Below are 15,471 nucleotides of genomic sequence, written 5' to 3' on the forward strand. Positions count from 1 at the left end.
TCCCTATGTGTGTGTATGTGTGTATGTGTTTGTGTATGCGTGAAAAAGTGCTGAGGCAAGCAAAACCCTGACAACAGCCCCACTCCTCCCTGTCCCTGCTTTTCTCTCCATAGACTCACATACACACTGTTTATTTACCAGCCCTCCCCTGGGACACCACTTTACTTCAGCTGGTGGGAGAGTTAGTAGACATCTTTTGTGGTTCCAACTTCCAACCCCCACTCCCAGCATGCAATTCGGGAGGCGAGTACACACACACAAAACGCTAATGTGCATTTAAATAACCCATGAGAGAAAAGTCAGACTGAGCCAAATGATAGTGCTGTGTCCCTGAATGCGACATCTTAATGTTTTTGAAATTTCCTTTTGCGATTCTGCAAAGAGGGCAAAAAGATGACGAGCATTTCAAAAGATGTTGTTTATTTCTGACAAAATGAAAGACTGGTTTGATCATAAATTTATTCACAGCTTGTCAGAGACTTTTGAAGCACCTTGGCTATTTTAATGAGTTTGCCTCGTCACTTTGCTTTTATGCTAATATAAAGACAGCACTGGGCTCCATGCAACACACACTCTGTTTAAAATGCTAATGAGAAACACAGCTAAAACTACAATGTATAAGATAAATATCCTTAAGGTGACTTTGTCTGGAATTAAATGAACTGACTATATTTCTCCCTCCAGCCACTTCCAAAAAGACTTCAAAATGGGAAAATTTAAGATCTTTTTAGATTTAATTTCGTTTGCTACTTGCTGGAGGCGATGTTTTGCTCCCAGAAGAAGATAGTTTAAAAAATGGCAGTGACAAAGAGCTGAATCATACTTTATATTAGCTTTGCACCTTTCCCCCAAAAGGAAGAACAAATAAAAAGAAGCCCAGAGCTCCCCTTGCCTCCCAGCCCTATGAAACACATCCATTGTTCCTTTTAAATGTTTAGGGACTTTCACACCGGGATAAATCACTGATTTCTTGATGTAAAGTCATTTGTCGTCTGTGAAGCTCAACACATGACTTGAAATGATGTTTTATTTTTGCAGCAAAACTGATGTGATTGCTACAGCTGTTGAGCAGATGTAACCTCTTTCTTTAGTTCCATAAAATCATATACACAAGTCGTTTAAAGGTCCACTGTGGAACTTTTCTGCATAGGAATATGCCATTTTCTTGTCTTTCACAAAGTTTGCCTGGAAAGTACCGTAGTAAGTAAGGAAATTTATCTATCTTGGATTAAAAATATTTTGGAAAACATAAGACTTTACTCTGAGCAAGGCTGCCTCTCCATGGATATGAACTGTAACTTGACCAGGCTGCATTACCCGCTGGTCTCCATAGAGATCTATAAGTTTAATGCTACATCGTGAAATGTTCCAGGCAAAGAAACAACATGAGTATGGAGACAAAGGAGGTGACGTAGCCTCTACCAGAAATGTCACCAAATAGTCCTCCTTTAAACAGTAATAATATTACAACGGTTCAACTGTGAGGTTACATTGGTTCATTGTCGTTGTACCCTTGGGCAAGACACTTCATCACCTTGCCTGAATGATTGTTATTGTGCAGTTATTTACAAGCTATATAAATAAACTTGAACTTGATCACCCAACCCCGGGGGAGCTTTGACTAGCATACATATCAACACCTCTAATAGTCTATACTTAAATCATTGTCTATAGCACTAATAAGGCATGTTATTATGTACTTTTTTGTGTAATGAATATTATGTTTGACATCTTAAAAAACTACACCTGGACTGAAGTTTTAAGTTTTGCTAAAGTATTATAAATTCCACACACTGATGTTTTATGTGACCCAAATCACTGATCAAATTAGTGATGTAAATGAGCATAAATGATGGTATTTAATTGACGATAAAACTTCACATGCAAAGCATTAAAGAGAAGGAATCCGTAATATTCATTCATCAATAAATTTTAATGAAAAAAGAAAACAGCAAATGTATGTACCCATTTAACAACAACAGAAAAATTAAGAGAAAATGTCAGATTTTGAGAGCTCTTATGTACAGCATATTGCACTAGAAAAGAACAAACATCCCACGTCCTAGTGTGTCCTTCTTTAGTCCCTCCTGGTCCCTGGCGGTCTCTGAATGTTGAGCTAGAGCCGTCCCAAAGATCACACAGACAATGCTTCAACAAACACAACTGCTACATGTGACTGGGCCTCACGTCATGAATGTGAAATCAATGGGACCGCTCTGCTCTGGGAAGGGACCATTGCCATGACAACTCCTCCCGCGAATATGGTTTGAATAAGTTCCACTGTTCAGTATCAGATAAAATTGTGTTGTTTTTCTCTCCATTCAATTACATTCAAACCCTTAAGATACAAATTTTATCAGGAATGTCGGACATGCATTTTTTTTTACATATATCCAAAGAAAACAGCCCTTGAACTGAGAGTGACACAGCAGACTTGGCGATATCTAATATGAAAAAGATGCCACAACATTGCAGTATAAGCCATTATAGAAAAGCAAAATAAAACTTGTTTGTAATTTAATTTCTTACAAAAAGTCATGGAAAATTTCTTAAAAATTGTTATAAATGTGTGTCAAATTCATGTCAAATGTATAAAAAACACCAAATCACAGCACTTGACAGTAAAAGATGCACTCCGGCTTGGATATTTCAAATGAAAGGATCAACAAAAAAAGTTTGAAAGACACTGAAGGTAGAACGTATAACTTAAGTCAGGGTGGCAGCAGTAGTTGGTACAATCTGGCTCAGTTAAGAACTCCTATTGCTGTTAAACCCATTTCTCGTGTATAAATAATACTGGGCACCGTGGTGGCTCAATCCTCCATTTTGAAATCCACAGCCCTTCTAGATTTTAAGGGATAAAGCAGAGACCCAGGCTAGGCAGGTCAATCCAGCATATCACAGATGTTGAAAAAGCTTTGACAATCTAGAGGGAGTAGGGTTGTTCAGCTCTGGAGTAGAAAGAGAGGCGCTGAGTACAGTATACAAGTCAAAGAAATCATTTTTTACAGTGCACATTGATCGCAAACAGTCTGATATTAGGAAGCGGTTGATGCCAAAGTTTGAGCCCGTGCCTCGTTTTTTAAAGTTTTTCTCACAAGTGTAAAAAAATGTTGACTTAAATGCCGAGTGTTGATGAAAGCATGGCAAGTCAGTTCTTCACAAGGCACAGTTAGTACATTTTGATTGTCTGTTGTTGTTTATTAGTTTTTGGCGTATATAAAAAATAGCCAGTCGTGTGAGATCACGCGAGGCACATGGCTTAGTTTTGACTCCGCCCTCCCGCACACAGGCACCAATCACGCGACTGAATGCACATCATCAATGAGGAAGTAAAACGACTGTACATGCCATAGATCTATACAGTAGCACTGAGCAAATATACACTAAATAAATTAAGAATAAATTAAACAAAAAAAAAAGTTGTAGTAAGAGAAAAAGACAGGGAGTAGCTCGCACAGTGGAGATGTTTCCAGACTGTTTTGGAAGTGTCACAACATTTGGCTCAGCGTTCAGTGTTTGCAGGAAAAAAAACAAGCATTTTAGCTACTAACTAGTAGTCAAAAAACGACCTCCGAACTATTTGTGACACGTAATGCAAAAAACGTGATTGTAAACTACTCCCTGAAGAAAACATAAAGGAATTAAACCTATCAGTGTCTTTATAAGAATCTAAAAATGAGACTTATTTAATATGTGGCTGCAAAAACTGGATGTAAAAATATTTGTGTGGCATATATTTGGAGAAATGCATATTCGCTTATGAGTGAATGTCGCACTGGCAGTTTGACGACAAAAAGCACTTAAAGGCTGATTGAAAACTCAGGAAATCTCATTCATGTATTACATAAGCACGCAGGATGGAGCTAGGAAGTGCTTTTGGATGTGAAGGCGCACTTGGAGTCAAAATAAGAAAAAGTATAGACTTTTTTTATAGACTTTTGATTCATATTGATCTATATATTGCCAATCAATCTCTTTTGCAGGCGATTCACTATGCAGCATGGTGTGAAGATTGTCAAACCAGCTGATGACAGGAATCTGATTGTTGTAACGTCCCTGATTTCATCCACCTATAAGAGACTAGACCAGATATACTTGTGCTTATTTAAACTTGAATTGTTAGCACACCAACCATCTGAAAATGAAGCAAAATTATTGTATTGGGATGATACTAGTAGCATTCAAGTTATATATGTTTCAACAGTATGTATTTTACACAGTGGTCCAACAAGATGTATGGGTGACACGAGTGGAAGCTTGACTGTGAATACAATATTAGCCAGTGTGGGACAGTGAGAAAATTGATATAGGGCCTGTTATATTTCTGAGAATAAATTAGAAAAAATATGCCTCCTCAATGTTTGTGAAGTCAGTAACTTTTATGCAGAAATTGTCCACAGTTCCAAGACAAAAATGGTTTTGTCTGATTTGTGTTGATGCTGTCCGTGATGCGAAAGAGTTGTCTGTGGCGGGAGAGAGAATAAGGCATTCTCTGGACTTGATGGAGGTCCTTCAAGACTTGAATTTAGCAAATAAAAACTGTACAAAATAGGTCATCTTACAAATATTTTGAAAATATCTCTTCAAACACAATGGCTTCTTCTCAGAGAGGCGAAAAAGACAAAAATAAGAGGACCACAATTCAATAAAAAAAATCTCACAGTCTCCGTCCAGCGGCGACCAGTGTTCTTCATCTTCAGATCCAGTTAGAAAATGAAACCAAAATCCATAACCCGTGTTTCATCTTTACAGTGCCATTTCTGTGTAAAAAGTCCCTTGTCTCCACAGTGTCCGTCTGTTTCAGTCTGTTTTTGAACGGGGATGACATCAAGGAGCGAACAGGAAGTGCGTTCATCTCTGCTGCCCCTGGAGGCGAGGCAGCACCGGCTCTCGGGGAAACAGGAAGCCAAACAGAGCGATAGTGAGGCGCATCCAGGCGGGAAGATTCTGTCTCTGATGCCTCATGAACTGTGGAGGAGAGAGAGAGGGATACAGTTAAAATCAACTCCTCTTCAGTTAGTTCATATTCAACTTCACTAACAAACAGTATCAGTTGTCACTTTCCTACATAAGAGTTTTTGTCCGATCCAAGCAGGGATGAATGAAGAGAGAGGACATCTGATGGGATTTGTACTATAGGATGGGTCCAATCCAATCAAATAAAGTTTTTGGATATCTTAGTGGTCGTCAAGCTGCCACAATGTGATGTAAGCCTGAGAATGACCTGATGTAATGAACCTCTCCGGAAACAGAAGCGCTGCCACTCATCTCATTACCACCATCGCTCACTGCCTCTCGGGGATTAAACAGTCAGTCCTGATCACTGCTGTACTGTTCACTCCCAAACAACATCCTCAGAGGCAAAGCGCACCGCTATTTCATCACTTTGTTACTTCAACATCAGCGAAATAATTACCAAAACAAAGCAGAGGAAACTATAGCAGCTGCCTCCTACGACGCTGATCCTCAAGGCGTGGATTTTCATGTTCGATCTCTCAAACTGATGAAGGGGATTCTTGTATCAGAGTGAAATCCGCCCCAAACTGCGCCGCTACACCTCCCCTCTGCCCCCCTGCGCTTCCCGCCGGCTTTCTGAACCTCTGCTCTCCTCTATTGCAGCCCGTTGCATAAGCATACTTCTTACAATCTCTGTAGCACTCTGGATCAGGGGCTCTACCAGGCTGAAATCACAATGTGCCCCAGGCTATTTGATACAGGAGAAGTCGTCTGAACTACATTGAAGCTGCACCGCTAAATGTTACCCTAATTGTCCTTAATTGACTTAATTCTACAGTGCAGTGCATTTTAAAACAGAGCCCTGGTTTGTTCCACACTACTGCGTGGGCTGAGTATAGTGTGCATTTTGTACAGCTCTTTTCAATGCTCCAAAATGATTAGGCAACTGTGGATTCAAGCTGCTTTCCTGTGTGTTAAGATGTTTTAAAGCATGTAATGGAATTCAAATCAGAGACACAAGAGGTACTGACTCAATGTGTACCAAAGTACTTTTATATATGAAGTAGTCACTAGTTCTTCTATGAAAAGCACTACACCCACTACTAATACTACTCCTGCCAAAAACACTAGACCTGACATAAACCCAAGATTTTTTGCCTGTAGGTGTAGAAGTAATCAACAAAAAACTAAATTACTGCACCTTTTACTTCTAGAACTACTGAGCTAATGTCCCCTGATTCAAGTCATGACCCTAACTTAAAGAGAAACATACATTTGCATAAATTATTTAGTATTGTATTTAAATGTGACCAATAGTTCTTCTAACTTGAATTATGAAAGAAAAAAACAAACAAACAAAAAAGCAACTGAAACCTACTTTGCATCAACACAAACCCACACAACAAACTTCTGCTTAGTGAAACTTTCTAACAATAGCACAAATATCAGACAGAAAGAAGATGATTGGATAACAACCACTGCCAAACGCAATAGAAAGCCCTGCACGAACAGACCGTCTAGACCAAAAACACAAACTCGTCTCTTATCTCTGTCACAAAGCGAAACACACACACACTCACACAGTCAGCGGGACAACTGAGGTATTGTGGTTAGTTGTCATGTTGCTGGCTGCCTCTATAAGTGTGAGTCAGATTCTATTTTTAGACAGGCATATAAACAGCTATCCGAATCTACCCAGACACAGACACGCAGCTCATCACACCTGCTGCAGGGTCCTCACGCACTTTAGTCATTGCTTTTCTTAATCAATAAACGCAGTGTTCTTGACAAAACCGCACCTCTCTGTCCAAACAGACCCCTTCTACACAACCCTCAAGATAAGAACCAGGTTTGCATTTGTTCTTATGACAAAGTGCAGAGTCACGTGATCGCTAACTGCTGTTCACAAACTGATATGCTGAACTCTCTGACCTTTTAACAACTGTAATGCTTATGTTGTATAATCTATGAGGGGTGGAGCCTGGTGTGTTTGACCAATTCAAAGTCCAGTCCAGGTATATCAGTCATAACAGTCAAAGCAAGAGCTATGAAAGTTTGAAATATGATTTTGTTGCTATTACATCAGATTATTATTATAATTTTTTACATTTTCCAATTTATTTAAAATATTTTGGAAAAAACTATAAAACTTCCATTTTTATCTATTTCGTCTTCACTGACCACATATTTTAGTTAAATTAAGTAAATAAAGTACATTACGTTGCTAATGCTTACCACATCCATGTGATCCTGGTGGAACTTGTCTCCAATTTCCCGCAGTTTGCGTCCAATCTGAGCCTCAGCGCTCACTGCAGGTGGCTCCTCGTTCCTCTGTGCCGATGCGTTTTCTTCCTCCTCTCTGCCCTCCTCTTCCTCGTCCATCGACCTCTCTCCTCGGTCCTCCATAGGCTCAAACTGAGCAGGGAAGTGTGCGCGTAATCCAGCGTTGCCTATAGAAAAACAAGCAACATTATTGTTTGTGACGATTCATTTAAATAACTCTATGAAGCACTGTCAATGTGTAAAACAGTCAAATAGAAATATATTTATTGAAAGAAAAACATGTCCTATTAGATGTCTACTTATTAAGTATTAAGTAGACACCTGAAGTACAAGTGAAAAAGCTTTAAGAGGAAAGTGAGAGACGGCGCTGGTACATAGAAAAGTCAAACACCTTAAATCAACAGTCTCTTTTGTGGTCTGTGTCATCGGGTTTACTTATTGCCTCTAGCATGCGCCGCAGTCATGCCACTTGGAGCGAAAACAATTTTTTGTGCTCTCAAGAAAAGAATGCTATTCTGTCCCTTATCTGTACCAAAGTGTGAGCAGTCCCTCTGTGCGGAGCGGAGCTGGCAGTGGGCCAAGAGCATGACACCCATTACTGCTGAGATTACTCTGAGCGACAAGGTAATAACAGGCTGGGGTGTTGTTTATTGATGACTTTATATCGCAAACAATATGTACCTCTCTCCACTGACACGGGGTCAGCACACAAACATGCTCTCAACATTGGTGCAATTTAATTAGGGTGATGCCACACTGAATTCATTAGACATGCAAAAACACTATTGAATTAAACATAGAACTGTTGTTTGTATGCACCATTGTGGCTACAAGGTATTTGTATTTTCTGTCCTCATTTTCAGAAATGTTATTTTTAAAGTGAAATGCAAATAGAAGCATTCCAAAGTTTATTCCATTTAGGGTTAATATGATAAAAACAAATCACATTGGGGATGGCTGCATGATAATAAAGTTAGGGAGGTCTTAACGATAAATATTTTACCCCCATTTTTTTATATATATAAATAAATGTCATACTTGACTTGTGTCAGTCCTGTCACTGGCCTCTGGGCTGTAGTCTGTGCTCACCATGAAAGGGGGTGCGTGGTTGCCAGTGCAGACTGCAGGGCAGTGCGTTGATGCTGATGCTGTTGTTGTGGCTCTGTGCAGTGGGCACTGCCACGGTAACCGCAGCCAGGGCCTGTCCAGCCGCCATGGGTGAGGTTGGGTCTTCGTATTTGATGTCCCTGAAAGGCGTTCCCCAGAACTGCGAGATGGGTCTGGACATGTCCTCCTCATCCTCCATATGACGCCTCAGCGGTAAAGTCCCTAAAGCCAATAAGAAGACAGAGAAAGTTCAGTCGTGGGAGTCTGTGATATATCATACTCAAGTACTCATGTTTCTCTGTGCTCAATTTTGGAAGTGTTTACAAGTTAAGAAAATAGCATAAGTACTTAGTAGACCCTCGGAAAATCATCTCACCAATGACATTTGTTGAAAATAAGTCATTAGTCACCATAATGCTCAGTAAGAGGCTTAGACGTGTGAGGTAATGCCCAAAACAAAAGCGACGATGGACTGTCTCGTGCGTGACTGTAGGAATCTGCTGCATTTTATATAGCAACAGAAGGTACTCAATTTTTCGTCCGGTGAACGGTAACCTGGTGGGCGAGTATAAACAACACATCAAGTTTCTGATAAAAAAATAAAATACCTGCACTTGGCGCCTGAAGATGAGGTTACCTTAAACTGAGATAATGTAGCACACATCTCACTACTGTAGGGATTTAAAGTTCCTCCTGCTTAAGCACTTCTCTATTGTGTTACTTAAACCACATTTTGTTGGAAAGCTGCCTGCCTCCACCATCAGCTCTCTCTGTGCGGTGATCAGGATTACGTTATTTGTGTGAAACCACTTAAGTCAAACCAAAGTTTGGCTTGACAGTCACATGCCGCTGCTACCAACACAGACCTGAAGAAAAGATGACAACTTTCATACCATAACTCAACTAGTCTGCCTGAACACACTTACTTTTCCTTCTCCTTTTCCCTTGTTGGGCGCGTGCCATTGCCTGATCTGGTGTTGTTGTGGTTTTCTGTTTATGCCTCTTGTTGTGTAAGTGGAGCGAAGTAGGCAGGGCTGACTGGCAAATGCAAAGGACTGTAACTGGATACACCGATATTGTGTTTACCAACTCAGCGGCTCTGGTTGGATATGTCACTGTTTGAGTGGTGTCACAACGAACCCAGTCACGCTAACGTATTGTTCAGGTGTGTCTGATTACTCTCATAAGACTTTAGAGTAGGATTTTAATGTCAACAAACAAGTCTTACCAAGAAAGAAGTGCTACTGCTTGATACATTACTGCTTGAGTCACTTTCTCTAACCGCCAGAACATGTATAATAGCTTTTCCAAGTCACAACACAATGCTTCATAGGCAGATCATGCACCTGCAATTAGAAGTTTGGCCTTAGTTCCTGTTGTGTCAGAAGCAATGCAAGCCCCTTCATGAATTTCCCCTGGCAGCCAACTCAAATCTGGCAGCAGGATAACAACACACACACACACACACACACATATACACACATAAACACAGCGCCCGGGGCATCTCTGGGGCCTGGCAGGGAGTGCAGAGCTGCTGGTCAGAGAATCAAAGCCGCTCCAAAGTGTGGCTCCCTCTGCTGCCCCGTGCGCGCACTTGGCTCAACTTCAGCTCAACTCTGGAGGGCAGGAGGGGGTGCAAACAAGGTGAGCAGTACCGCAGTTTCACCTCATGCTTCATTGGGCAGCTAATATACTAGATCCTGCTGACAAGTACAACACCAAAACAATAACATAGCATTTGCTATTTCATGAGCTGAAGAACTAGGCGGTGACGACAGGTAAAGCCACCTAGTGCCGAACTGGCACAAACTTTGTAATTAAATATAGGTCAAATCACTCCTCCATGTAAAGACTGTTACTGTTACTGTTATGAAATCACCATTATGTACTAAAATGACACGTTTGCCATCCCCAACAAGCTTTGTACGACCACCGACAGATTTCGATCCCTCTAACCGCACCAAAGGCACTGTTTACCGGACAGTGATGCGCCGACGCACGCTGGTTTCAGCGGTAGTGTCGCTTTGACTCTAGTGAGTCGACACAACCAAAATGACTAACGACATCCTCCAATAAAATAAAGATTTGGCTATCTACAACCCTGTATATTCTCTCTTTAAATTAGTTGGTAAATTAGGTCAACTTCTAAACTGTCGCTCAAGAAAACAAAGCCGCATGGCTGCTTGACATGTTCTCGTTGGCACCGCTGTAAAAAAACTATTTTCCTCCTATAATGCACTGTCAGAACTTTAACCTACTTTCTGTGTTTTATCTTGGCCACCACACCGGATCATTCTTCCCCCAAACAAACCCGCTGACCGTGTGAATGCGCTCTCGTGTACCGCAGCTCGGTCATGATCGTGAATTTAATTATTTGACAATCAGCATGACACATGTGGCACTTTGACGTTTAACTGGGTGGTGTTTAAGTGAGGAAATGAGCGGTACGAACCATGGCTGCTCAAAGACCGGGACAGTCCACTTGATAGATGAAGTCTTTTAAACCAGTCGATCAACACGTCCTCAGTGAGAATAAGGTAAGAAAAATACTCGTTCACGAGAAAAAGTGGGTAAAAATACTTCAGAGAATGCCCTTTGCCATATGCCAGCACTCTGCGAGTCCGCTCATCCAGTATCTGCCCGGGCATGCCCCAGCGCCAGCTGCCCGCTCATTTGTTGACAAACTAAGCAGTGAAGGAAGGCGGCAAAAAGAAGGCAGTTTCGGTCCAAGAGAAAGGCGAATAAACTGTGACTGAACTCACCGCCAGAAAACAGGCTTTCCGTAGTGATCGGTGGTATCTTGACAGTTTGATGCTAACTTGTTCGCTAATGATTGTGGTGATGCGGCTCGTATCCTCTTTGCATTACAGCTACTCGTGGTGGATGTTTGCTGACTGCAGAGGGCTTGTTTTTTTCTGCCACGGCGGCCCGCCCTGATGGACCCGGGGACCCGCCCCTAGTCATATGTGAAAGGGAGCAGCAAGTACAATGTTATGCAAATGTAACACAGCCTATTCACTTTATTATCGATTCAAACTCAACTAAACACTTTGAAATGCCCCGAGTGTTGACAGCTAAACGAAATTAAACCACGGAAGCATCAATAAAGTAGGATATATTACAACACAATGATTTATTAGGCTACCAGGGCACTGGAGTAAGTTTATGCATTGCACTGCTAGTGTACTGCAGACTGTAGTGAATACATTGGAATAAAATACGTTATAATGCGCTATATTATTGCACTTACGAGACATATTGAATCACATTCACAGATGGTGTCAAATAGCCTAATAATAAACATGTAATTCATGATATAAATAAACAGAAATATATCCCTCCATTCCAACATAATTGCTATTCATTTGCAATACACATGAATGGGAAATAATGCTGTCCACAGATAATTATTCAATATTATCCCATTTGCTTTGAGAAAAAATATGGCATTTTGAGGATATCGAAATAAAAACAAAATTATGTCGAATGGCTTCCCAAAACTGTTTTAAATGTGAAATGATTAGGTGTTAAATGTTCAAAAACCTCGATCATCATTCTTCGAACATTTCTTGGTATTGTTGTCAATAAGTAAATATTGCGCCTGGCCCTTTAAGAGGACTGTCCTGTTGGAAGGCATAAGCTGGTGACAAGCTCTCAGCCAATCAGGCGGTTTGTTATGGTCCCGCCTTCTGCTTCGTGTATCTGGACACGTGGAGGGGAAAAAACACAAACCGAGATAAGACATGTGACTAGTGCTCTGTGCTTTGCTCAGCTGATTGGGAGCCGCTGCTGATCGTAGAGCGTGTACCCACCCTTATTACCGGGGTGTGAGTGATGCTGTCTTATCTACCGTGAAAGAACAGCCTTCATATTAATTGTCTTTTCATGCATTTTATGACCCTTAACTAATGCGTGTCTCTTCATGTAAAATTATATGATTTTATGTCATCAATTTCCAATAAGTAGTAAATCCAATGACATTAAATACATCGTGACACTATTGGGGGCATTTTCATCTCTATCCCTGAGGGCACCTATTACTGACTATGTTGTGATCGATGTACAATGACAGTGGAATAAACAACATGCATAGCTGGTGACCCCTATAGCAGGGTGGGGGTATGCATACTGTATATGTACGGTATGGATCTTAATGAGAGAAAAACACAGTGAAATCAAGCTTGATCTGCACAGGGGGTTACTGGGGGCAAAACATCCAGGCTTCTCATGCTAGACTATTTGATCCATGGTGTGAGTCAGACTATTCCCAGGAGAGAATTTCTAGATGAAAGCAGATGTTGTAGCATTGGACCAACATTCCTGTTTAAGCTTGTGCTCCACTTTAGTAGAAGAGGCGTGAATGTGTTTACGATGTCAACTTTTCACTGTATTCTTTTGTGTACTTGCAGGTTTTTGGATACAAGCAAACAACCTCTGCCTAGTTTAAGCTGCTGCTCTACAGAGGATCCCAGCCCCCACTCTCATCCCACCAGCCCCCTTCTGCTCCAGTCCTGCAGTGTAAGGACCCCACCCAAATTTTACAACAGAAACATACAGCAAAACATGACTGGTACTACAATGATATTCCTATATGCTTTAGCCTATATACTATTCAACAACAAACCAACATTTTCATTTTATAATAATTAATAACATATTTCTAGACTGAATTTCTAATCAGTTTTGTGACAAATTTGGTTTATTGCATTGGCCTAGTTGGTCATTTAATAAATGCTACTATTTGAGCTCCTTTTCCATTTGAAAAGTAGTAGAAAAGTACTTCCTGTTAGATTTTGCATACAGTGTTTTTAAAGCCAAGTGGCCAAAACATGTTTACTTGCATTACTTGAGTCACTGATCAAATTTTATGGACATTTTGCAGCACAGCATTTTTATATTTCCATATATTGAGGAGCCCTAAAGTACTTAAATCTGGTTGAGTAGACACCTGGGAGTCATTATTTATAAACTGCTCATTATTAATTGCCTTTAATGTAATAACACAAATGAAAACAAACAAAAAGTAATCCTGATGGAATTGGAGTATGAAAAAACACCAGTTATTTTGATGTAATATTCATCCATTTGGACCACTTTCCAGAGGTAGATCTTTTAAAATTTAATTAGTGCACAGTGTGCTGCTTTGAAAAACAAAGAATAGAAAAAATCCAATGCCCTGTTTCGTACTTTGTTTTTTCCCCACTCTATCAATAACTAATTAGTCTTCCCAAACAATAGCTCCAGGAGTTGTGAATTTCAATCAGTTGGTTACTTCATTGCCAGTGGACTCTAGGGTATATGGTAGTTTTGTCAGTGATTTGGCGAAGGTTTGTCGTCTTTTGAACACTTCACCACATTTGTTTTGCAAATCAGATTTTTGGCAGCGTGTTTTTTGCACCGTGAATATAACATGATGTGCCGTCAGTGCCAAAGATTTAGAAGCAAAAGCATCACGTATTTTGCAATCTCAGTTTTTAAGTCATTTTCTGTCTTACACTTTGAAATACACTGCTCCAATCACTTTGAAGCTGCCTTTTGTGTTATCACTGAACTCAGGAACTTGTCAACTAAAACTTACGCTACCTCTTTTGTGTCAAGTAAACTGGCAGACGACGTGTCCCGGCCCATATTTGTTTCAGCATTTTTTCCCTGGCGAGACACATTATTCTCCACAGTGAGTTATTTCTGACTTTATGCTGCCAGGAGGGGTGATAAGGCTGTAATGTTGAAAAATCTTCAAAGTTTGCTGCATAATTACATGAATTTGCTTGGTACCATTTCCTCTAATAGTTCCTGACACCCAGACGCTTTGTCTTTATTTTTCAATCAGTTCCACGACAAAACAGCTCTGGCGAAACTGCATGCTCGTACACATCACAATTTTACGGCTACGATCGCTTTTCCGTTTAATTATCTCCCTAAATCCTCGCTCCTGGAGACTTGTTTTTCACATAAATTGATTGTGAAATGACGTGACAGAAATGCCAAGTTTTCACACATTATTCAAGTGCTGTGTCCGCTCCTGTGCCTCCTCCCGCTGTCTTTTCTGTCAACACTTCTTGATTTTAACCATAGGTAGAGTGGGGACCCAGCCAATGAACGCGGGCTCTCTGAGTTCATCCAGAGGTAACACAATTGAAGCCCAGTAGCACCCAAGGGAGACGCTTCTGATTCGGGGCATTTTTGACACCACTTTAATGCCAAGAATTAAATATAGCAAAACATAGCGATAATAGGCATGTCTTGGTGTGCGGGATGGTATATTTGAGAGATTGAATTGCATTTGTTGCTTTGCGTCATTCAGCTTGTCTCCACCAGTCTCCAGCTGTGAGAGCATAATGTGAATGAACGTTGGCTGATTATTGAGCAGCGCCAGCAGCTCTTGTTGTAAACAAACCATTTGTCAGGCAGACTGGCATGTCTACTGACACCTGTGCAACCTCCAAGATGATTCTCACTACCAATTTGCAGGTGAGCACTGTGCCACGTCCGCCCACACTATACAGTATGTGTCATGAAACTGTTTTGCAACAGTGAACTTTGGCAAACTTTGCAAATATATCAAAAACACAAATTAGGGATAGTTATTGCATTGTGTACAAATAATTCTGTAGTAAGCCAAAAAGTTCAAAGGTTTAGATAATTTTAATATTACAGTATTTTCTGATCTACTGCATACTATAATGTTGTTTTGTCATAAAAACAAACCTGGAGTTGTGTTTTGTTTCATTCACATATTTAACACAGATATCCTGCCTATTTGCTGTAGTCTGGTTCTTCTTAGGTTCTTCTCTCAAACAGAAAAACTCAACCTTGTGATGTCATTGTAGTAATAGTAATACAGGAAGTGCTCATCTCCATTAATTTTCACTAGGATAACTTGGATAATTTTTTCCCTGGAATTTCCAATCTACAAAGTAAAAGATAGCTTGTTATCATGACTCACAATCACAACTGCTTCATGACATCACGAGGTGGAACAGAGCATTCTGAATTTGAGATGTAGACAGACTAAAAATAAAAAATAAAGGGCTACTCAAACAGGTGTGACTAAAACAAAACACAACTCCAGGTATATTTTTGAGAACAACACAGCATGGCTTAAAGCTCACAAGAGTACAT

General features: G+C 40.4%; 2 protein-coding genes across 4 annotated transcripts in view; one reads left to right on the forward strand and one right to left on the reverse strand.

Moving 5' to 3' along the window:
- Positions 1–1,914: 1,914 nt before the first annotated feature.
- On the reverse strand, positions 1,915–11,262 carry bmf2 (BCL2 modifying factor 2). Of its 2 annotated transcripts, none has more exons than XM_055149113.1 (4): positions 11,112–11,262; positions 8,332–8,571; positions 7,195–7,409; positions 1,915–4,971 (listed from the first exon to the last, which is right to left on the reverse strand). In XM_055149113.1, the coding sequence occupies exons 2-4, from the start codon at positions 8,546–8,548 to the stop codon at positions 4,855–4,857; spliced, it is 549 nt and encodes a 182-aa protein (XP_055005088.1). In that variant the 5' UTR covers positions 8,549–8,571; positions 11,112–11,262; the 3' UTR covers positions 1,915–4,854. The 2 variants fall into 2 exon arrangements, with proteins under 2 accessions (XP_055005088.1, XP_020774269.1); XM_020918610.2 differs by having other exon boundaries at positions 10,802–11,246.
- The window catches only part of ptk2bb (protein tyrosine kinase 2 beta, b), a 43,782-nt gene continuing 39,062 nt past the window's right edge, over positions 10,752–15,471 (forward strand). For both annotated transcript variants that reach the window (XM_055149110.1, XM_055149112.1), the window contains exons 1-2: positions 10,752–10,886; positions 12,759–12,867. The gene's annotated coding sequence lies outside the window, so the exon portion shown is untranslated. The remainder of the gene's footprint in view (positions 10,887–12,758; positions 12,868–15,471) is intronic.

Source organism: Boleophthalmus pectinirostris, unplaced genomic scaffold (assembly GCF_026225935.1).
Source record: "Boleophthalmus pectinirostris isolate CB_2022bp ecotype Guang Dong unplaced genomic scaffold, ASM2622593v1 HiC_scaffold_13, whole genome shotgun sequence".
In the NCBI taxonomy this organism is placed as follows: Eukaryota; Metazoa; Chordata; class Actinopteri; order Gobiiformes; family Gobiidae; genus Boleophthalmus; species Boleophthalmus pectinirostris.

Coding starts and splice junctions, on each gene's coding strand:
- bmf2 (XM_020918610.2), bottom strand. CDS start 10,997: ATGCCCGGGCAGATACTGGATGAGCGGACTCGCAGAGTGCTGGCATAT. Junction 7,410..8,331: donor ACCACGCACCCCCTTTCATG/GTGAGCACAGAC, acceptor GTTTTTCTATAG/GCAACGCTGGATTACGCGCA. Junction 4,972..7,194: donor ACCAGGATCACATGGATGTG/GTAAGCATTAGC, acceptor TCTCCTCCACAG/TTCATGAGGCATCAGAGACA.